General features: G+C 41.5%; 1 protein-coding gene across 4 annotated transcripts in view; it reads left to right on the top strand.

Annotated features, from left to right (window-relative positions):
* Positions 1–22,801, top strand: part of git1 (G protein-coupled receptor kinase interacting ArfGAP 1) — a 190,089-nt gene that overhangs the window by 155,108 nt on the left and 12,180 nt on the right. For 2 of the 4 annotated variants that reach the window (XM_070543325.1, XM_070543324.1), the window contains 2 exons: positions 14,811–15,131; positions 19,181–19,261. The exons of 1 other annotated variant lie outside the window; for it this stretch is intronic. In XM_070543325.1, the coding sequence (XP_070399426.1) occupies positions 14,811–15,131; positions 19,181–19,261 (402 nt within the window). The remainder of the gene's footprint in view (positions 1–14,810; positions 15,132–19,180; positions 19,262–22,801) is intronic. One more of the 4 variants, XM_070543326.1, reaches the window with a different exon arrangement.

Below are 22,801 nucleotides of genomic sequence, written 5' to 3'. Positions count from 1 at the left end.
CATTCTTTCCTGGTAAGACATGCTACAGTTCTACTCTCATCAAGTTGTTCTTCGGAGTTTTCCACTGTAAGGATTATGTTTGATTTCTTTAGAAAACCAGAAAGTGATCGTCTCATCAAGTACTGTTACCTAACGTAGACAATACTTGCTGTCCCCCCCGTGGAGCTCCATGCAACAGGAACTGAGCGCCGGTCAGCACTAACCAATAGCTTTAGCCTACACTTACATGGTAAAGAGTGTGCTTGAGCGTTTAAAGATGTACCGTTGTTGATGAAGAGTTGGCAACCTTTCTCATGCACAAGTAAGTGTTTCAAATACAAAAACATGACTATGCTACATACCATGAGAGGCACGGCGCCACCACAGGATCAGCTTTGGAGCAGCAGAGCCATCAGCAAATGTAAATGAATGAAAACATTGTAAAGAGTCATCAAATATATCATGGATGTAGTTTTGATTCAGCCATGGGGGGGGGGGGGGGGGTACAGTTAGTAGAAAAGCTTAGAGCCTCTTTTATACAATGTCAGGAATGCAGAACTGTAAAGTACACAGGTGGCAGTAAAAACAACTAATACCTCGTTATTCATTTTCATTCATTCTCATTGTCACTATGTTACACAGATTTTAGAACATCTGATCAACAATGCTGATTGAATCTCATTCTAGCAGAACTGCTGAAATATTCTGACTCTAGTTAAGCCCAAGAGTTATACAAGTATTATATAAAAGATCTCTGAACTAAATAAAAGGTATGTGACGAAGCTCTTCTGAGGCTGTTCAACTCCGACACTGAAGAAGAGGACTTTAATGGCTTTAGTGCGCAAGAGGACAATGAATAAAATAATAACTTTTCTGGTTGTTTTTATACTGATCAGTTCAGTTACGTTCACTTAAACTACGTTTTCAATTCAGTAGATATCTGCGGCTTTTAGCCCGGTGCGGCTTATATTGAGGTGCGCTCTATAGTCCGGAAATTACGGTAACCTGATATATTTTAAAGAATACATCATTCCATCAACATATGAGAGTTAAGTTACTGATAGAAATCTGGACATGAATCAGGCACACACCACATGTGGAATGGATGCTGCTGTGAGCAGAAGTCCCTCACCTGGATGAGCAGGTGCAGTAGTTAGTGGCAGGAGGAGCAGCGCGTCCCCTCTGGTGGCTCTAGGTCCATAATTATCATGAGAAGACCAGAGGAAACATATTATGATGTTAAATGATGTTATTTTCACACAAGTGACACGATCCACTCACCTGAGGACAGCAGAGAAGCACGGCTGCTCCTGGACAGAAGTTGTCCCAGATCTTTAGGAGGGAGTCTAAAATGATAAACACATGATCAGCAATGTTCAACTCAGCTTTGGTTCTCACATTTCATTATTAAGCTGCTAAACATTTCATTTAGACTTTTTCACTTCCTGTGAATTATAAATCCTGCGTGCTCACAGCTCTGTGTGCAGACCTCTCTGTAGAAACATGATCTTCTGCTACACCTCTATACAAGAGTGTGTCAAGCTCATCATGTTCAGCTGTTACACCTCTAGTGAGTCCACATGGTGATGTCCTTATCTGCACTGGGGTCAGCACAGGTGAAACTCCAAAAATCACAAAATGGTGCAAAACTTCATTTATTTCATTAAAAGCAAAAGAGGCCCTGAGTACAGATGCGTGGTTATACTTTGCATGTGTCCAACATTTCTCTACTTAAAATCCTTGTTTTACTGATTTCATGTGATGGTCTGATTGTATGAGATGGTGAATGTGTGGTTTTCATCAGCTGTAACCAAAATCATCAGAATTAAAACAGATAAAGGATGAAACACCTGGCTTTGCATGCGTTTCACCTTTTAAGCTGAATTAGTGACAGAAATAACCTTTGCTCCATATTATAATTGTTTAAGTCTGACCTGTAGTTTTCACTGCAGTTAGATATAAAACTATATTTCACTGATGAACAGGGAACATCTGGGGAAATGACCTGGGTGCAGAGGGTGTACACAGCTGTTGGAGCTGCTAAACCCCTCTTTACCAATATTTATGTTTGCATGATAAAGCTAGACACAATCAGACATTTAACAGGAAGTGGAATGGACCTTTGACATCTGACTTGGATTGCTCTAACGTTTTAATTTCCTGGAACGTGAGAAAGACGTGATAGTTCCAACATCTTCTTTAACAGAAGAACCTTCTTCTGGGTCTCCTGCAGGCTGACCAGCAGCTCTTCATCTGTGGTAGGAGAACGTGTTTTATCCGGACAGCAGCACCATGAACCAGCTACTGTCTCTGAGCTCCTGATCGGTCTCCATGAGAAGGTGGGGGGGTTTCGGGAAATGTCCGGGGAACATACCAGGAAGGGGGGCAGGAAAGAGGGGTGAATTTCCCGTCCTAAACGGGACACTGGACAGGAATGCAGGCTGTGGAGGAACTCTTCAGACAGAACCACAACAGAACGTGACGTCGCACCCTCGTTGCTACCTAGTCTTAACTAGATAACGGTTGGTTCTTGTTTTGTGATCCGGTCCCTAGCTTGGTCGGAACTGGTCTGTCTCGACCCTTCATGGTTCTTTCCCCAAACAGGAGAGTTGCTTGAGAGCTTTAATTTATTTCAACTATGGCGTATCATGTGAGACGGTGCTCGCTGCAGAACCCAGCTTCAGCCCCGCTCATTCCATCAGAGTCCGTCCAGGTCCTTCCAGTTGTCAGACTCAGTAGCGTTCTGCAACCGAAGACGGTTTACAGCTACTGTCACCTAAAAGGCAAGATTGTGGATGGAGTTGAGAGGTTAATTCAACAGTTTTAGTGAAGGTTCCACATCATTAAAAATCTAACTTTTGGAACTTTTTACCATGTTATATTGTCATTTCCTCATGAGAAACACCCCAAAGCCTTTTTGGCGGCATTCATGCATTTTCCTCCCATCTCAGCTTCAATTTGGTCTCCTCCCCCTGAAGCGGGTCTGGTCTTGGTTCTCACATCTGGATATTCTGTAGATTTTCTGGCAAATGACTTCTACTGGGACCCGCTGGTGTTGTAGCAATCTGGTTACCCCCGGTAGATTTTGCGACCCCTTAGTCGGGAGCAGAAGCCGGTGTTATGTCGATTTCTGTTCCCCCCTCGTGTCCTAACCCTTACTTTACCCTAAAAATAAAAATCGTCACACATAAAGTCATTTCATAAATTGTAAATGTGCTAAACACACATTCATGGTGACTGAGTGGTTATGGTTAGAGTAAGCGTTAGGGTGAGGGTTATTTTTTGTGAGAGGGGGAAATAAAATCGACATAACACCGACGCAGGGGGAACACATTCTATCGGGGGTAACTAGATTGCTACAACACCTGCAAACCAAACATCCCGTCTACAAAGACACACTGGATGGCACAAGTGCATGTGGTGCTACCTGCTTCCTGACAGGTGTGGTGGTGACATGGTTATGGAGTCAGACTGTAGAGCGGGTTCGCCGCCCGACTGCGGCGTTACCGCTCTTCTTCCTTCCTAGCTACTGCCAGTATTATGTTTTCAACCATTTAAAATATAATGACTAATGTGTTTGTTTTTTATTTAATTTTTTTAGCCAGTGTGAGTCCATGAGCAGAGTTTCAACTAAAATGCTGTTTAGGAACGACCAGACTAAAGAACTTTTAGAAACATCAAATATTTAGTACAAAATAATCAATAAAACTAAAATATAAACAAATTTAATCTGTTTCAGTTGGCTAAATAGATTACTGCCGACTCTACCGAGGGTCGAACCGGCGTCAGCAGAGATGATCATGCCACTGGACCACCAGAGCTCATACTAACCAGGCTAAATGCTGCTGTAGACACCTTTTGTTGGAGCGGCCGTGGGCAGAGATTTGCTGAAAGAAACCTTTTCATTTCCGGGTTTATTCAGGCTTTGTCATGTAGCAAATTATATTCATCTTACATTCACTGTCAATGATGACTAAAGTCATCATTTGCATGCTTTTACTGTGTGGGCGTCGGAACGAGCCCCCGCACCGTGAGAACAAACATCTCAGCTCTAAAGCCGATCTTCATCCACGTACGTCACACGTCACGTGATCAGGAAGCAGAAAATCCATGTGTTAGGAGATCGTTTTGGGCCGCTGCTGTAAAAAAAGTGATGTGCGAACCAGAAAAGCTTCTGCCGATCACAATTCAACAACGGATTATGAAAGAACGGATAACGCTCAAAATGTGCGGATTCTTCCCGATGTAAGAGGTGAGCCTCCGCTTTGTTTTGGCGTCGACATCATCCTAGCGCGCAAAGTTCTGTGACTCTTAAAATAACAGTAAAACGGTGATAAACGCTGGCAGCGAAGGGCTTTACCGATCAGGAAACGGCTGGCAGCAAATGAGTTAATTGGAGTGTAGAACGTAGCATTAACAATTGAAAACTAATAACAGGCAATCCATAGTTCATGTGGGTCAGGTTAGTTTGCGACAAAGTTAAACAACAAAAACAGAAGTCAGTGGGCTGGGCTGAGTTGCGTGAATGGGCGGGGCTGACTCTGGTGCAGCTCCGCCTTTGTGGTTCTGCAGCAAGCACTACTTGTTTCACATTGACTTTATTAAAAAACAAAACTTTAATAAAGACGATGAGGCAGTGATTAAATTTGATCTTGGATTATGTATAAAAAGCAGACAAGAAACATGGGGTACAGAAAAGGAATTCCTGACTCCCTGGAGGTTTCCAAAAGAGTCCCTTCACATGGCTGACATCAGCTAAAATAGCCTTGTGGGGGCTGTCGCTACCCGATCCGTACCGGAAACCCGATTGGTACCACGCATGCGCGAAAGGCGTCTACTTCCGCTCGAAGCATTTTACGGTAGTTACGGGTCAGAGTATCTGTTAAGATGTTAAAAAATAATATCTATTAAAATGTTTGCAATAGTGAAACCTTTCAATATAATGTAGATAAAAAAGAAAAAAAAAAGAAAACGTCAGACCGTACAGATCGGGTCTACCTGATCCGTACCGAGCATGTGCAGATGTTCTATTCTTCTTGTGATCCGTTCAATGGCAGTTTACTCCGCAGTGTACGAGGATACTGCCACTTGCTGACCGAGCGAATTAGCCCGATTGTAAACTAAATTTGCGTTGTTACAAATCGTGTTTTAAATGCGTGTTAAATTTGATTTAGTGTGTTTATGCTTGTATGTGTGGAGACGATTGATTTGAACTATCTTGATGTTCTGTTGATAATGTCCACTGTAAATTGTCAGTAAACACTGGCTGATTAGTCTTCAGGTAACCTATTACATGTTTGTTTTTTCTCCACACAATAGGTTATATTTTCATTTAAAAGCTGAAAATGTGTCACTGTGATACAGCAGATATTCTTAATTTGCACTACATGTCCTATGAATGTTTTCCAATATGAAATGTAATATATTCTTGCACAAAAGCCAATTTGGCTCATCACCTAAAATTTGTTTACTTTCTACTTTTGTGTTAAATTTCTTAGTTTGCCACTTTGTCTTGAAATAACTTAATTCTTTGTAATACCATAGTGATCATTTTCACAATGTTGCAAAATTAATGTTTGAAAATAGTTTCTCAAGGTATTCATAGGTTAAACATGTTAAATACAGATTTAACTACACTCATGTTAATATCCATATAAAATAACACAGGACCACTTTATAATTTCCACAGGTTTACTGTAATAATGCGGAGCACAAACAACAGATTACAAGAGCATGAACAACAGAAAAAGGATTGAGAGGATGGTTACAACTCAGATTATTTGAATAAGGAGACACATATTGATGGAAATAAAGCTTTTTATTTTCAGCCTGTCCTTTCTGGCAGTGTGGTACTCTGAGTACCAGGTACAAGCCCAACAGATTCACTTTCTCAAACAGAGTGTGACAGTGTGTGTCCTGTCACAGTGTCCCGATTGATCATGCACCCTGGCTACTTGGCCAAGGGGATGTCCCTTTGGCTGACTGGTTAGAGCGTATGACTCTCACCCGGGAGTCTGGGGGTCGAATCCCGCCCGGGCCCTCGTTTATCCAGCTTGCCACAACAGCATTACAGTTTTTGCTCTAGAACTCCAAGAAGAATGATCAAAAACTCTCACAAAGAAAAACAGGCATCAAAACACAAACCAAGATGTGGGAGAACCACTGATGGGGAACCTGGTCACTACAACCAGGGTGGTGTGTGTGTGTTCTTGTACATACTACATACTGAGGACCATTTTGACCACTTTCCCTACAAAGTGAGGACATTTTTTGGTCCTTGCTTTTTTTAGAAGCATACCAGAAGCTTACTATACCAGTTAGAGGCATAGTGTGAATTAAGTTTTAGTTAAGGTTAGGAAAAGATCAGCATTGGTTATGGTTAGGGTTGGGGTATGGGTTAGGCATGGTGAAATCACAAAAATGAATGGAAGTCAATGAAGGGTCCTCACTATGATAGAAAGACAGACGTGTGTGTGCATGTGTGCGTATGTGTGTGTGTGTGTGAGTGTGTGTGTGTGTGTGTGTGTGTGGTTGTGTGTGGAGACGGGGGCGGCGACAGAGCAGACACATTAACTGTTCATTTGGCTGCAAAAGTGGCTGCAGTAGCCTGGGAGCATCTCCTCCGAGTAAAGTGCCCTTAGTTCTCCTCTTTTTCCTCTGCCAACGTATCCTGTAATAAAAAATTATATATATATATATATATATATATATATATATATATATATATACATCAACCAGAGAAGAATAGGCTCCAAGTGGTATGGTTTTCATGATGTCATGCATCATTGAGATTTTTATTGTATGTAATGACAACAATATAAGATTATAGAGTGTTGTATACCTCCGGGGCAGTGTTTGTACTGGTCTCCACATTGAAGGCAGATCTCAATAGAATACATATTAAAGTACTGTTCTCTGTACTTTTCTGAGAACCTGCTCCATGTGCAAACACCTGTGGAAAGCAGAAGTATAAAAACAAAATTACATTTACATACCGTCAGTGAAAAACATGTGACAACAGCAACAATAACTGTGTATATAATTTCATTATTTACTGAAGCCCTCACTGTGAAGCCACTTGAAGTGTGCTCGTCTTCTGAAACATTCAGTAGACACAAGGTCTCTGAACATGGAGCACACCAGAGCCAGTTTGAAGATCGCTGCATCCCCTTCGTGAAGAACAACCTCTTCCGATATGTCCATTAGGACACGTTCTGGTAACTGTAACATTTATGTCAGGTGACAATAGTGAAAATACAAAATTTGTCCACAAAGTTTCCGAAATATGAGGACTGGAAACACTTTACATTGAGTAGTGTTTTCATAACTATTACTTCATTCTACTACTGAATAATGTCTCTGAAGGAGCTGCCTGTGACCATAACTACTAATTCAGTTATATAAATAAATTAAAGAAACAGGAATATAAATTGATTACCTCCAGTATAAGACACCTGTCAGCCTCAGCCTTTAACAGAAAACATGATTATCACATTAGACTGAAATGAAGACTACCACCATGTATGTAAACCTGCATTGTGATGAATAGTCTCAACATTGTGTGGTTCTGTCCTACAAATAGTTATCTGATTGTTGTCCTCTCTCACCGGTCTGATTAGACTTGGTGAAGGCTTGGAGGAGGTTGCCTTTGGTACCCTGAAGACAGGCTGGAGAGTCCCCTGGAGGAGAAGGGATGCTTCTTCTGTCCAGAAGGCAAATCTTTGTCCATGCCTTTAGAAAACAACGCCAGTCTGAATGGACTCTAGTTGTGTACTGCTGCTTTCTTCAGTATGTTCAGTCACAGGGTTTACAGTAAGCCACTTTCACAAACATCTGTTTGACCTGATGTCTTGCCTGAACCAAAGCTGCAAATATGATGGTGCCAGTTTGTCTAAAGTGCCTGCCATACCCCTCAATGCCGAATCTCTCCAGCAGCTGAATACACCACCACAGGCGAATTGCTGGCATTTCCTCCTGAAGACAAATATAATATAAGGTTTATGAAGACTGGACACTGGCACAGATACTTTGGTGGTACTGTCTGAAAAAGCTTACCTCTGTGAAAGATGGTGGAGATGAGGTGCAGATGCAGAGAGCATACTGCAAAGTAAAATCAATCTTTAACATGTTAAAATGTTATATTCAAGTAATGGCAAGACAATTCTCACCATCAGCATAAAGATGCCGCAGCAATTTCCCATGAACTGCTGGGGAAAGAACTGTAAAAAGAAAAATGTTTCATTAAATGAGGAGAGCCGACATGCACCTGCTAGTTGTTAATTGCATTATGATGCACCTGATGAGCTTTCAAACTTTTGCACTGAAAACATACCTCAAGGTCTCTTCCTGTTTTCTCCACCCAGAATCCAGAGTCAATGAAGCCTGCTACTCTCCTGGCATTGTAGAGAACACACATAACACACCAATCAAATGTTTGCCATAAAACAAAAATAAATTCATGTTGTAGGGATGCAACAATACTTTTTCAAACTGATACGATACAGATAATTGGATCCGAGTACTTGTTGATACCAAGTACTAGTGCTAATAATTCTACCACACAATGGAATGGAATGAATCGGAGGGCAATTTTATTTTCTGCAGTGCTTGTTACAAATAATGGTGAATTAGATTAAAAAAAACATATGAATTAAAATGACCACAAAATTCAAAGTTCAAGTGAAAAATAAAAATTTTCTGTGAAAGTTTTGCAGTTTCCACATTTAAAGTATCTGTTCATAGTATCAGTTAACTAAACTATGCAGATACAAGTTAATTAGAACAGTATTGGCCTGGATATCAGTATTGGTGCATCCCTATCATGAAGTAGCCTTAGAACGAGGCTGCCTCCCAAACCTTTAAGCCTAAGAACGAGGCTGCTTTTAGACGATCTTTCCAAAGAACACAAGAGGCCATTGAACAAGGCCAGAACAAATTTTCATTTTAGTGTCAACCTAAATGTGGTTCGGTAGAAATCATCTCCAAAACCATCAGGGCGAAGTGAGTCCAGAAACAGTATCTGTCTCTCAGCTACCAATATAGCCTGAAATAGACATGTTAGCATCATCCATGAAAACACAACATGTCAACCTCTGTTATTTTCTATCAGATGAAAAAACACAGAGCAAGAAAGATCAAGGGCACTCACACAGAGCAGATAATGGTCAGCTTCACCTGCCTGCCGACTCCAAGCAGGAAAAAGCAGGATGTCCTTGGACCTAAAGTTTTCCTACATGTATTGGTACAAATTAGTAAACATAAACATGCAGGAGTAAAACCAACAAAAAACATACCGGCAAGCAACGCAGCAGGTTGACTTGTGGATCCTTCCAGGTGGCCACGACATAGAGGTCAGCAATGTGAACATCTTTTCCCTAAAGGAAACACACACAAAACAGCAAAATCAATACACAACAACCATTCATGGCTATAACCAAAGAAAAGGTGTACCAGTACGACAGATTACATGTCTTTGTGCAGCTTCCCCCACAATCTTCAGACAAGCGTTCCCAATCTGAAAGAAATAGCAAAAAGCAGTAGAATCAGTTTCATTCACTATTCTTAAAATCTTACATTTCATTATCTTTTCTCTGCAGTGCACTAGACTAAGTAACAAGATGTACTTACAGTAGATTCCATGGACTGTTCCAAACCCAGGCTCCAAAAGTCTTCCCGAGTTAGGCAGATTTTGTCTTCCTTCACAAGGAGTTCTCCTGGAGGTCGGTTTTGGTCCAAGACATATTCCACCTAAATGAAGAGCATTTCATGTGATTTTGCTTCAGTACAATATAGAAAATAATAAAGATTAAAAGGGCAACTACAAAATAAGGCTGGCATTGTTTCTCATGCTTCAGCAATTCTAAAACTATCATCGACTTTGACTTATTGAGGTTTAACGTGACTGCATAGAAATGTGCCGTACCAGACTGGACTGAAGAGGGTCCAAGTCTTTCTGCCACTTTGCTCCTGGGCTGGCATACTGATGATCAATCTGCCATTCAGGAGTCCCATATAAGTGGTCCAGGAGAAACTTCCCATCAGTTGGTGGATCTGATAATATACAAATATGTGGCATGACATACAAACTTAAATCCATTTTTAACATTAAATCAATATTGAACTGTGACTTCTTATTACTTCTCATACTGTATGCTTACTTTTTGATCTGTGGTAGTTCCTCAGCCTGGACACGTTTACCTTCTGGCAAGTTGCTCCCTTCACAATAGTGGCCACCCCCTTTGGTGTGATGCTGGCCACAGTGTACGGTCCCTGGTGATGGCTGGAGAATGCATCTCCCGTGCGTCTCCTTTTTGGATCTCCAGACAAAAGCACGTCATCGCCTGCTTGAACAACACACTGCCTTACTAGCTTCCTTTTCCGTGTTCCAAAGGTCTTCCTCTGGGTGTCCTGTGCCCTCTCAATATTGCGAAGAACCTACAAAAACATTACATGAAAAGCAGAGAGAGAACTATAAATATTTATTATTCACCAGGCCGCCATGGCAATGCTCATTCTGGAAATATAGAAATACAGAAAAGTTAGCTACTAAAGCAGAAAAAATGTTGAATACACAATAAAAAATGAGAACTGTATTAACCAAATTTCCCCTTTTTTCCCTTGACAAATCTCCTTTGCCTGTCAGTCAGCCCTCTTCAAATGTACAGACCGTTTCATTCAGAACCGTCATCTCCTCAACTCTTGTGTCGATGTCCTCTTCTGGGTCTGCAACCTCAAAGTCATCGTCCATGGGACAGGCGTTCATCACAGCAGGAAGACGTGGATGTCGGTGGAAGAGCAGGAAATAGGGACTGTGGCGGGTGGAGTGCTGATCACACAAAATCTCTCCATTAATTCATTTTCTCTTGCACTTGTCAATAACTTCTTTTTTTATAAGCTTAAGTTTAAACACATTCTTAAGATGACACTACACTGTGAAGCAGCGTAAAAGTCATACAAAATGTCAAAATAGGAATACCTGCTTTGCAGTGTTGATGCCGTACACCACAGCAGCAAGGTGAACGTCCCAGTCATCGTGGTTCTGGTTCACGTACTTTCTGAGAGCACGCTTAATGTTCTGGTTGGTCCTCTCATCCTTTGAGTTGTATTGCAGAATAGATAAAGAAGCATGACTGATTTCACATGAGTTACTCAAGGTTAGATATCCAAATGCTAACCTGCCCGTTGGTCTGGGGGTGGTACGCACTGGAGACAGCATGTTTAATATTCAGCATGCTGAAAATGCTGTCGTTGAGCTGCAGTGGCATGAGCAGACTTGGTCTAAATACATCATCTCAAATGTCAAGGTACGACTAACACTTTCACAAATTTTACCTGGTTCACAAACTCCTTTCCTTGGTCAGTGATGATCTTCCTCACCATGCCAAACATGTATAACTTAGATGTCATGACTGCAGAGACCTCAGCAGCAGTCTTGGACTTAAGAGGTTCTGCAATCACCCACTTCGTATACAGATCGGTCATGGTCAGGACATATCGGTTCCCTAGACTTGTTTCTGGGAGTGGTCCAATTAAATCCATGCCCAGCACCTCCCAAGGTTCTTTTACCTGCAGGTCACAGAACTTATCAAGTGAAAATTTAAAGCTAACCTGCAGCAGACAAGCTTATTAACTTGAAAATTAAATGTAAATAGCTTTAAGATGTACCTTGATGGGATGTAATGTTGGTTTCACGGTCTTGATTGGGCCATTCATCTGGCAGCGATGACAACATCTGACCTGAAAGGCGTATTCCAAACAGTATGTCTAGGAAACCCTAAACCAGCTGATGTAAATTGATAATAAAAAAAAGACATAAACTAATGTTGAAATTAAGTGTGCAAGTAAACACATTCAATGATATAGTCTACAGATGTTTTAGAAAAAATTATGACGACCTGATTTAGCTTCTTCACTCAAATAAGGCCATTACCCATTCAGCGATGTCCTGGTTCAATGTTGGCCAGTAATAGCCAGCAACAACCCTGTTTCGGGTACCTCTGACACCATTGTGGTTCCCGGTACCAGGGTTATTGTGGCATTCCATCAAAACAGACTTCTTCTCCTCCTCTGACATGACTACCAGGCGCATGCTCTGCATACTGGGGCCAGTGTAGAAGAGTCTGTTGTCTGGGACAAGATAAAAATGAAAAAAAAAAAAGATGAGAGTTGCTGACTAAAGTAAATTGAAATGTCTGACAGATATTAAAGTTTGAGATCTGCACCAATATGGTACATTTACCTCCAATTGCAATTATCTTTAAAAAAAATATATAGGCTATATATATATATATATATATATATATATATATATATATATATATATATATATATATATATATATATGATATTGTATTTACGATTTTTTAAAATCTAAAATAAGACCACACACCAAGATGTAGACCTATATATAGAGTTTCGATATTACAGACGATGCTACACTGCACACTGATATTACTCGTTACACCATCCTGAATCAACGCAGGCGTCGTGCAACTTTAGAACAATAACGGAGTCTGTACCCTCAAGCAGCAAGGGCAGCTGTAGACCACGATAAAAGATCATCTTTAATTTTCGTACTTACCTTTAAGTCTGTAATTAGGCGCCATTCTTTTTATTTTACGGCGCTTTTGTTCAATCGCCGGAAGCTCTCCGTTGAGGAGAAAATCATGAATTTCGTTGTAAATGGAGGTATCCATTGTTTATAAGTCCCGCAGTCGGTAACTGTCGCAAAGTTGGCAAAGAGAGGAAGTGACGTAAAATTCGCGCATGCGTGGTACCGATCGGGTTTCCGGTACGGATCGGGTAGCGACAGTGGCATCTCACCCCCACTGTCATGGCAATCCCTGATTGGATTAGAAACCAAAATGCTATGTGGCACCATGACTGTAGTCATAGTGATGCTACGTGAATAGATAGTGAAATATGTGGTGTGCGCCTGATATAAGTGACTGTGGAATGAGATCAAGCCAATTCCAGCTATTTGTAAAGAGTTGCTCAAAGGTCAGAAAGAACTCTGGAGCCAGGTGACCAAGGACAGTTAATACACAAATTATCCAACATAAGATGATGCTACTGCTAGCTAGCATGGTTGTATGTTAATCGGAGAATATGAAAAAAAAAAATCTAATGAAAAGTGTTCTTTTTTCTCTCTCAAAGCAACACCCCAATGGCTTCTGCCGCTTCATCCTCCTCAGTGGTTTAGCAGTTCACACAGCACCTGACCGTCCGTCCCACGTGTCAGCTAGCAGGTTCTGATCACAACAGGGCAAGCAGTCGAGCTCAGAGTGGGATTGAAGAGAGGTGGATGGGAAAATCTCTGGCCTGGTTCAATGAATTGGCATAATCTTTTTTTTTAAATATTGCAGAATGCAGAAATAGACGGACAGCAGAACATTTAGCGTTTTCTTTGTAGGCGAGTTGTTGGTGGCAGTGTGAACACAGTTTGGCGCCCCTCTCTAGATTTCGCCCTAGGTGGCTGCCTAATTCGCCTGTAGGACGAACCCACTAATTATCACCGACTGGTAAATGTGAAAATGAAGTTAAATCTTTTCAAATGTTTGGACCACCAGCACCACCCAGTGGTGGTTGTGTCAAAATGAAACAGGCTTCAACACGTGGATGTTTTCTGCTTGGCCCTAGTGCTCAACCAGTGTGTGTTTAATATAGGCCAATATAGTTTTTGGACAGTAAAAAGTGCAGGGGACAAAAACTGATTGGGAAAAAGTGTGTGTGTGTGTGGGGGGGGGGGGGGGGGGGCATGTCCCCCCTAAAAAAACTACATCCATGAATGATACTATGGTGAGCAGGGAGAGAGCCGGTGTTCTGTACAAACTCCTGTTTAAGGAAAACCTGCAGGTGTGCCTCTGCCTGTTGCCTGCTGTACATTTTGATGTTGCACAAGGCACAATTATTTTGAAGACATGTGAAGCCAATCACTATACGAGCAACAGAGGACGGGAGGGTACAGACTTTATTTACAGTCACCGTCTGTCCGTGGTAACGCATCACCTGCGTTATTGGATGATTTGATTATTTAAATAAAACAATTGGTTGGTATTATTTAAAACAAATATCAGTAACCTTATGAAAAAACACAATATTAGCTAGAAGTTAACAATGTTGGATCCTTTCAGGAAAGCCGATCTCTGGAACACATCCCTCACTCATTTTTAAGTCATGGCCACACATTGATAGCTCATTCCCACTTATTAATGACAAATCACGAGGTGAACGAGCGTTTGTACATGTCGCCCCAAAGCTGTGGAACTCGTTACCCATTATAGTTCGGCAGACTCCATCATTGGCGGTTTTTAAATCTTGTTTAAAGACCCACTTCTATGATGTGGCTTTTAGACAGTGACTCGTTTTAGTGTTTTATTGTGTTCTTAGTATTCCTCATGTTCTGCTTTTGATTGGTGTTTTTATCTTCTGTTTTAGTTGCTTAGATTGGTTGTGTTTTTGTTTAGCCTGTGCAGCCCTTTGGGCAGCTCCCATGCGGCATTTTAAATGTGCTATATAAATAAATTATGGTATGGTTTCCACGCATGAAATATTTCGTGGCCATGGGTCCATGTGTCACCAGATGAGCATCTTCTGAGAGCAGTGATATTTTTCACCTGTAACATTTCCTGCCTGGTTATGAAAGTTAACTTATGACATATTTCACACTCCTCATCACTAATCTGTGTTACTAGATGAAGCCCTTTGTTAGACCTGAAGTAATGGATGCTTGTTGTTGACCATTCGGTTTATACCCTCCCACTCCCCACAACCTCCCCATGTTCCTTCTCCATTCTCTCATCCCTCCCTGCTCCCTACCTGCTCTCCCATAGATCACGCGGATGCAGACAGAGAACAGTGCACTGCGGGGGGGCCTGCAGGCTGGGGTGGCTGCTAATCATGGGGTTGGGGGGCCTGGTGGAGAAGGAGGAGACGTCCATTGTCGAGGAGAAATTAGTGAAGGGTGTTTGGGTGGGTTTAGACAGGAAATAGCCTCCCCAGGGCTCTCTGGGCCATCCTCAGCCACACCCCGTCGACTGGAACGCCATGCTATCTCAATGTATGAACCACGGGCAGCCCCCGACCCCACGGCCCACAGGCCCCCTGCCCTGGACCCTCTGGTAGCCTGCCTGCAGCCTCTCAACACACCCAGTGTAAGTTAGAACTCCCTTGGGCCTTTACCATTTCCCACCTCCTTATCAGTAGCCTATGATTGGTTGCTTTTGGGGTGATGGTCCAATCCTGATATATTTTCTCATTTCCTCTTGCATCTAATTAACCGATCTGCATTTTTGAAAGATCAAATCGTGCATGATCTCCATCTAATTCTGCCCTTTTTGTTGGTTTGACCTTCCTTTGACCTTTTCAGCCACACAAACAAGCATGCCAAAGTGTGATCGTAAAGGGGCCATATCATGGAAATTGCACTTTTTGGAGCTTTTTACCATGTGATATTATCTTCTCATGAAAAATAATCACAAATCTGTTTTTGGATGCATTTTCTCGTCTCAGCTGCAATTTTTCAGTATTTTTAGAAACGGTTGCAAACAAAAGGAAACTAATTGCATCATCAGGCCTTTCTTCCCCCCCGAAGCTAGTCTCGGATCTGAAACCCGCCTCTCCTGGAAGTAGGTCACTAACGCCCACTTTTGTCTAGCTGCGGACATAGAGTGGTTGATTTCATGCTGCAGTTGGGAATGTGTCCTCATGTTGTGGATGACTGCTTTACACCTCCACCGGTACCGGAGTGGATATCATGACTTTACTTCTGCATTGGGGACAAAACACGGCCGTAAAAAACAGTCCTGTGTACAAAAACACACATCTTGACCAGCACAGGACATGTGTGTTATGCAACTACTGGTTTTTAACGGGCTTGGTAGTCCAGAGGTTAGAGCCTTGCATGGTGTTCTGCATAGGTTTGATTCCCGTTCTCATGAGTAACATTTTTTCTTCTTTTTTAGCTGCCCTTGCCAGTATGTTGTTTTCAACTCTTTTTTTAGTAAACTCTTTAAAATCAAAGGACTAATGTATTTTTTTTTTTTAGTTCTTTGTTTATGTAGCCAGTGAGTCCATGTGAGGTGAGCAGAGTAATCAACTAGAATGCTGCTTGGAAACAACCAAATTCAAAGATCTTTACAGACACAAAATATTTAGCAGAAAATAATTATTTCAAAAAAAAGAAAAAAAAATTCTGCTTCGGCTGATTATAGAAAGTAAGAAAGAAAAAGAAAGAAAACAATCTTTTCTATAGCGTCTCAAGATAAAAATAACGAGGCACTTCACAAAAACAAAGATTTAAAATATAAAAATGATGAAAAATATGTTTAAAATAAACAAAAATAGATAGTTGTGAATAAAAATGCAAAGAGAGAGAGAGAGGGTAAATAGGAAAGAGGGAAATCAGTGGATCCCGGGGAAGGCGGAATTAAGAGCAGAATAAGGAGAAGGCAGTGATGAAGGTCCCACCAAAGCCTGAACAGGTGAGTTTAAAGGGGACCACTGAGTCCACTGATCTCAGGCTCAGGGGGAGAGAGGTCCAGAGTCTGGGGGCCACAGCAGCAAATGATCTGTCACCTTTGGTCTTTAGCCTGGTGCTGCACAACCAGTAGGCTTTGATCACTGGACCTCAGGGACCTGCTGGGGGTGTAGGGACTAAGAAGATCACCAATGTAAGATGGTGCTTGTCCATGTAAGGCCCTATAGACCAGAACCAGGATCTTGAAATGAACCCTGAAGTTGACTGGCAGCCAATGAAGCTGGAGGAGAAGCGGGGTGATGTGGGTGTGTTTGGAGGACTTGGTCAGAAGCTGAGCACAGGCATTCTGAACCACCTGTAGACGGTTCAGGAGGTTCTGCTCAGACACGTGAAAAGAGAGTTACAGTAGTCTAAGCGTGAGGAGATGAAGGTGTGGAGAACAGTCTCAAGTTCAGAGGGAGACAGAATGGGACTCAGCTTAGCAATGTTTCTGAGATGGAAGACGGAAGAGCCAACAAGAGAAATGACATGAGAATCCAGGGTGAGAGCTGGGTCAAAGGTCACACCAAGATTCCTGACAGAGGGTTTGGTGTGAGAAGCAAGCTGACCAAGAGAGTCTCTGACTTTGGGAACCAGCTTGTCTGGGGCACAGATGAAGATCTCAGTCTTATCTTCATTCAGCTGTAGAAAGCTCCCACCATCCAGGTTTTAATACAGTCTAAGCAGGTGTGCAACAGCTGCAGCTTAGACATCTCATGGGGCTTAAAGGAGATGTACAGTTGGATGTCATCTGCATAAGGATGTGCTGAAGAGGAAGCAGATAGAGGAGGAAGAGCAGTGGCCCCAGCACAGAGCCTTGTGGGACACCATGGGTGAGGGAGGTGGTGGAGGACCTAAACTTGGAGACGGCCACAGAAAAGCAACGCTTAGACAGATAAGAGGAGAACCACTCCAGAACAGTTCCTGATAGGCCTACCCAGTCTCTCAGCCTCTCCAGTAGCAGGTGATGGTCAACAGTGTCAAAGGCTGCAGTCAGGTCCAGCAGAACCAGAACAGAACAGTCCCCTGCATCACTGTGAGTCAGAAGGTCATTAGAGACCCTAAGAAGAGCTGTTTCAGTAGAATGAGCTCTACGAAAACCTGACTGGAAGCTATCATAGATGTTCTGTTCATCAAGAGCAGCTGTGAGCTCTTTAGTCACAACCTTTTCCAAGATCCTGGAGATGAACGGAAGTTTAGAGATGGGTGTGAAGCTGCTATGGAGAGAGGGGTCAAGACTCGGTTTTTTAATAAGCAAGTGGATTACAGCGTTCTTATAAATTACTGCTGACACCGAGTCAATCTGGCATCAGCACATGGTCAAACAAGATGAAAGGCAGATTATTTTGCTGCTAGAATACCTTTACCAATGCAACAGGTGATTTGCCTTAAGGCCTTGATATACTTGCTGTTTGACAATGCAAACACGTGTTTAAAATGGCTGCCATGCGTTACTTACATTGATTTTGAGCGTTGTTTGTGCGCGTCCTTTGAAATTAATGTGATGCATCTTAACGTTGCAATATACGAGTAACCAGTAGGTGGAGTTGACAAAATGAGCGAGACACGCTTACCATGGTGTCGCTGTCTCTTTTTTACAGGTCTTTCATACCATCTACTGTACCCCTGCTGTCTCTTGTTTTGTCGTGAACTCAAAATTAGACAATTACTGATCTTTTCTATTGATGCCGTGTTTGTTTTGGTTGCACCCACAAATCCGGCTCTCTGTCTGGTCTGAGTAGTCTAGCGCACCCCCTAGTGGAACCCCCCAGTACTACAAACAGTGCAGTGCTGTGCAGCAGCAACTATGTGAACAAAGATGCAGCCTGCGCCAACGCGAGTTCAAACACCAAGTATATCATGGCCCTAAGACGCTGTAGTAGGGACGTTTTGTCAGAATGGGCATGGGTAGAGCTTCACTGAAACAGATCATTTCATTTCTAGGTACAAATTCAAGCTAACAAAAATAACTCGTATTTAAGATAAATTACATTTCAATAGTGCCAATGATATTTTATTATATATTGTACCTGCCTTTGTTCTCAAAGGTGTATAATAGCATGATCTGGCCCCTTTAAGGAGAAAGATGACTAAAAGTGACCATTTCAAGTCGGCCTGGCCTTTGTTGCTCTGCCTGCATCCTTTCAACTGTTTCTGACCTCTGAGGTTGCTATTTCTTCAGAAATATCTCACACACTCACAATCCCCTTGTATTGAAATTAGTGCTAACAAAGTTTTATGATGATGTGGCTGACTGCCAGGTGATTCATGCAGTAACAAACAGAAAGCACACTCCAGCCACATGGACGAGAAGTCCAGTTCATCACCTCTTTCCAGAGGTTTTTACCAGTCTGTGTGTCTTCTGTCTTTCTGTCTCTCCACCATCTGGCCCTTGCTCACTGCAGTGCCTCTGTGCGTCCTCTGGATGTAAGCTTCTTGTCCGTCATTAATGATGAGCTAATCTAAGAGGCACATACATCAGTATAGTGATGATGGGATGATGCTACTGTTACTACCTGGGGCTTGTTTATCCCTTTCTTCTGCTTTTTTTCTTTGCTTCTCACTACATTTCTTTCCCTCTCTTTCCTTGTTTTTGTGCAAATTTCACATTTTCTTTCCCATCTTTCCACGGTCTCATCTCTTTTCTGTCTTCTTCTCCATCCATGTTTGGCTCTGTGTTCTCAGGTAAAGAAGGGTGGTACAGGTGGTCCAGCACTGTATGGAGGCCAACACGTGTCGGGGTCCACAGAACTGGGTAGAGACATGGTGAGTCAATGTTGGGTATGTTTGCGTATATGTGTGTATATATTTAATGAAATTATATTCAGTTTACTTACACTACCGGTCGAAAGTTTTAGAATGCCCCAATTTTTCCAGTTTTTTTATTGGAAATGATGCAGTTTAATGTCACATTGCACTCTGAAATAAAAGCATAGTACAAATACCGTATTTTCCGGACTATAAGTCACACTTTTTTTCATTGTCTGGCTGGTCCTGCGACTTATATACCAAATTGACTTATATAACAAAGTATGTATACCGCGCTGCTGCGGGCCGGCTCCGGACCAGGACTGAGCTCCTCTGCCCCGCCATCACCTGCTGGAGACCGTGGCTTGCTGCTGCGGGCTGGCTCCGACCCAGGAATGAGCTCCCCTGTCCCGCTGGGAGGGTCTAAAACACCGCCATCCTCCGCTGGCGACCGTGACGCACTGCTGCACCCTGGTTGTTTTTTTCCGTCATTGTTAGCGTTACTTGTCTTGCAATGTGAAATGCTTGGTCTCAGATTTTGTAAGAAAAATAAAAAAAATGTCCCCCCAAAATGCGACTTACAGTCCAGTGCGACTTATATATGTACTTTTCTTCTTCATTATACATTTTATGGCTGATGTGACTTAAACTCCGAAGTGACTTATACTCTGGAAAATACGGTAAGCAAAGACCGAAATGTATTCTAAACTTTTGACACATCACAGTAGCCACCTTTGGCAGATATAACAGCTGAACACACTCGTGGCATTCTTTCTACAATAGAAATCAAATATTCTTCAGAAAGTTCTTCCAAATCTGTTGCAGAAGTTCCCATAAATGTGTGGCACTTGTAGGTTGCTTTGCTTTCACTCTTCTGTCCAGTTCATTCCAAACCAGCTTCATGGGGTTTAAGTCTGGAGACCTGAGATAGTTCCGACATAGCTTGGACTTATGTTTTGAGTCATTATCTTGCTGTAGGATGAACCCCTGACCAACCAGGCCCATACTAGAGGGTACTGCATGGTGCTGGAGAATGTTGTGGTAGCCGTTTTGGTTCAGGGTGCCTCTCACTCTCTACAAGTCACCGACCCTGGATACAGCAAAACAGCCCCAAACCATCACACTTCCTCCTCCTTGTTTGACAGTTGATGCCACACACTGTGGAACCATCCTTTCACCTACTCGATGGCGTACAAAGATCCTGCGTGATGAACCAAAGATTTCAAATTTGGATTAATCAGTCCATAATACCTTCTTCCAGTCTTCAGTAGTCCAACAGCGGTGTTTCATGGCCCAGGCAAGCCTCTTTTAACATAAATTGGTGATTTTAACATAAATTGGCTAGACCAATCCACTTCAACCGAGCGTAATCTGATAAATACTTCTAACTTTACCCAGCTGATTACTGAGCCTACCAAAGTTAGTAATAAAAGCTCTTCTCTCATTGACTGGATACTAGTATCTCACCCTAATAGAATCTCTAAAACTGGTGTTCTCACTGACTCTCTCAGTTATCACTTGCCCTGGATTAACAGCCACTTAATTTCACTTTTTAAGAGAAGAGATAAGGTCTGAAAAGTGGCTTGACTTACAAATGATGCTGAGGATTGGGTTTAATATAAAAGTCTAAGAAATCTATGCACCATTAAAACAAGGCAAAAGCGGACTACTACAAGGAATGTTTGAATAATGATTTTAAAATCTCTAAACAATTCTGGAATAAAATTAATAGTCGACGTGGTAAATGTGATAGGAAAACCAGCTATTTCAGAATTAATGGGGATCTCACTAATGATTCTTATAAGATAGTGGAGGGCTTCAGTTTGCACTTCACAAAAACCCAACAGCACGATTCCACATCTCACTGGGCGGGATTTGATGAATTATCATAGATCTTCTCTAGTATGTTTTACCTTCTGCAAATTCACTCTTCCGGTGTTGCAAATTTAATAAATTCACTTTCATCCTCTAGTGCCCCAGGTCCAGATGGGATTGAAAGTAAATTTATAAAAGTAGCATGCCACGAACTTTTCCAGCCGTTAGTTTTACTTTTCAATCTTTCTATAAACACTTGCTCGGTCCTGACTGCCTGGAAATGCACTAAGATTTTTCCTCTTTTTAAGAGTGGTGATGCTTGTTAACTTAATAATGACAGACCAATTGCATTAATGAATTCAGTTGTTAAAGTCTGAAAAATTAGTTTTTAACCAATTACATAGATATCTTGACACTAATAAGCTACGTTCTCAGTTTCAGTCTGGGTTCAGGAAGAATTTTTGGACTACAACTGCGTTAACCAAATTTGTCACTTACATTTTTGATAGCTTCGATCAGGCCTTAGTGTCAGGAGCAATTTTTCTGGATTTCACTTAGGCTTTTCATTTAGTAGATCATTTTCCACTTTTGGATAAGCTTAATGGAATTTGCCTGTCTGGAACTGCATTACTCTGGTTTGACTCATATCTACATCACCGCTCACAGTTTGTTTCTTTGAAAGATCGCAATCGCAGCTTCATGGTATCTCCAGGGGTGTCCCTCAAAGCTCCTCTCTTTGGCCTATATTATTTTCAATTTTTATTAATGACTTTCCCCTTTGCCGTCCCATTTGTTCTATTCTTATGTATGCAGATGATACCATTTTATATTGTGCTAAGCCCACCACATCTAAAATTGCTGAGTGCCTTCAATCCAATTTTGATACCTTACAACATTGGATAGTCCATAATAAGCTTATTCTAAACAAAACCAAATCATACTCTGTTATTTTTCAGAAAAACCCGACTGCCACTGGAACTTTAAACTTGACTTATCGAGACTCTTCACATGTAAAAATTGCTGATAAAGTAAAATCTCTTGGTGTCTGGCTTGAGTTTGATTTAACCTTTAAGACACATATTCAATCAATCCTTATTAAGGTAAACTATCAATTTAAAACTCTGTACCAATCCATTCACTGTTTTGATTTCAATGTAAGAAATCACATTGCTAAGCAACCTTATTTTAGATTATGCTGATGTAATATATCAAAACACTATGGCATCCTATCTCCATCCTCTTGATGTTGTTTTTAATAGTATTTGTTGTTTTGTTTTGCACTGTCCTTACACAACACACTACTGCAGTATGTACGTAAGCTTGTCTTGGCTTTCATTAAAAGCCAGTTGGAGATTTCACTGGTTAATTTTTATTTTAAATGTATATTTTTTGATTTTCCAACGTATTTAAAAATATACCTGATGCACTCTACTTGTCAGCACATCACAAGATTTAATGAACATGTTTCTTTTACTGTACCTAAATTTAAAAAAGAAGTGGGAATAGTTGCTTTTAGTGTTAAAGCTCCACTAGACGTGAACAAGTTACCTGTTGACATACGGTCAATCACTTCTTTTACACATTTTCAGAATACTGCTTATTTTCATTTACTACCCATTTGTAACTGCTTCTAAGTGATTTTAGAAGAAGAAAAGATCTTTTCTATAGCGCTTCTCAAGATAAAAATCACGAGGCGCTTTTTTAGTTAAAAGCTTGAAAGTGTGTGAGCTAGGCTCACTTATT

The sequence above is a fragment of the Nothobranchius furzeri genome, chromosome 13 (assembly GCF_043380555.1).
Source record: "Nothobranchius furzeri strain GRZ-AD chromosome 13, NfurGRZ-RIMD1, whole genome shotgun sequence".
Classification (NCBI taxonomy): domain Eukaryota; kingdom Metazoa; phylum Chordata; class Actinopteri; order Cyprinodontiformes; family Nothobranchiidae; genus Nothobranchius; species Nothobranchius furzeri.
The sequence above is the reverse complement of the archived record's forward strand: the minus strand, read 5'-3'. Positions and strand labels throughout refer to the sequence as shown.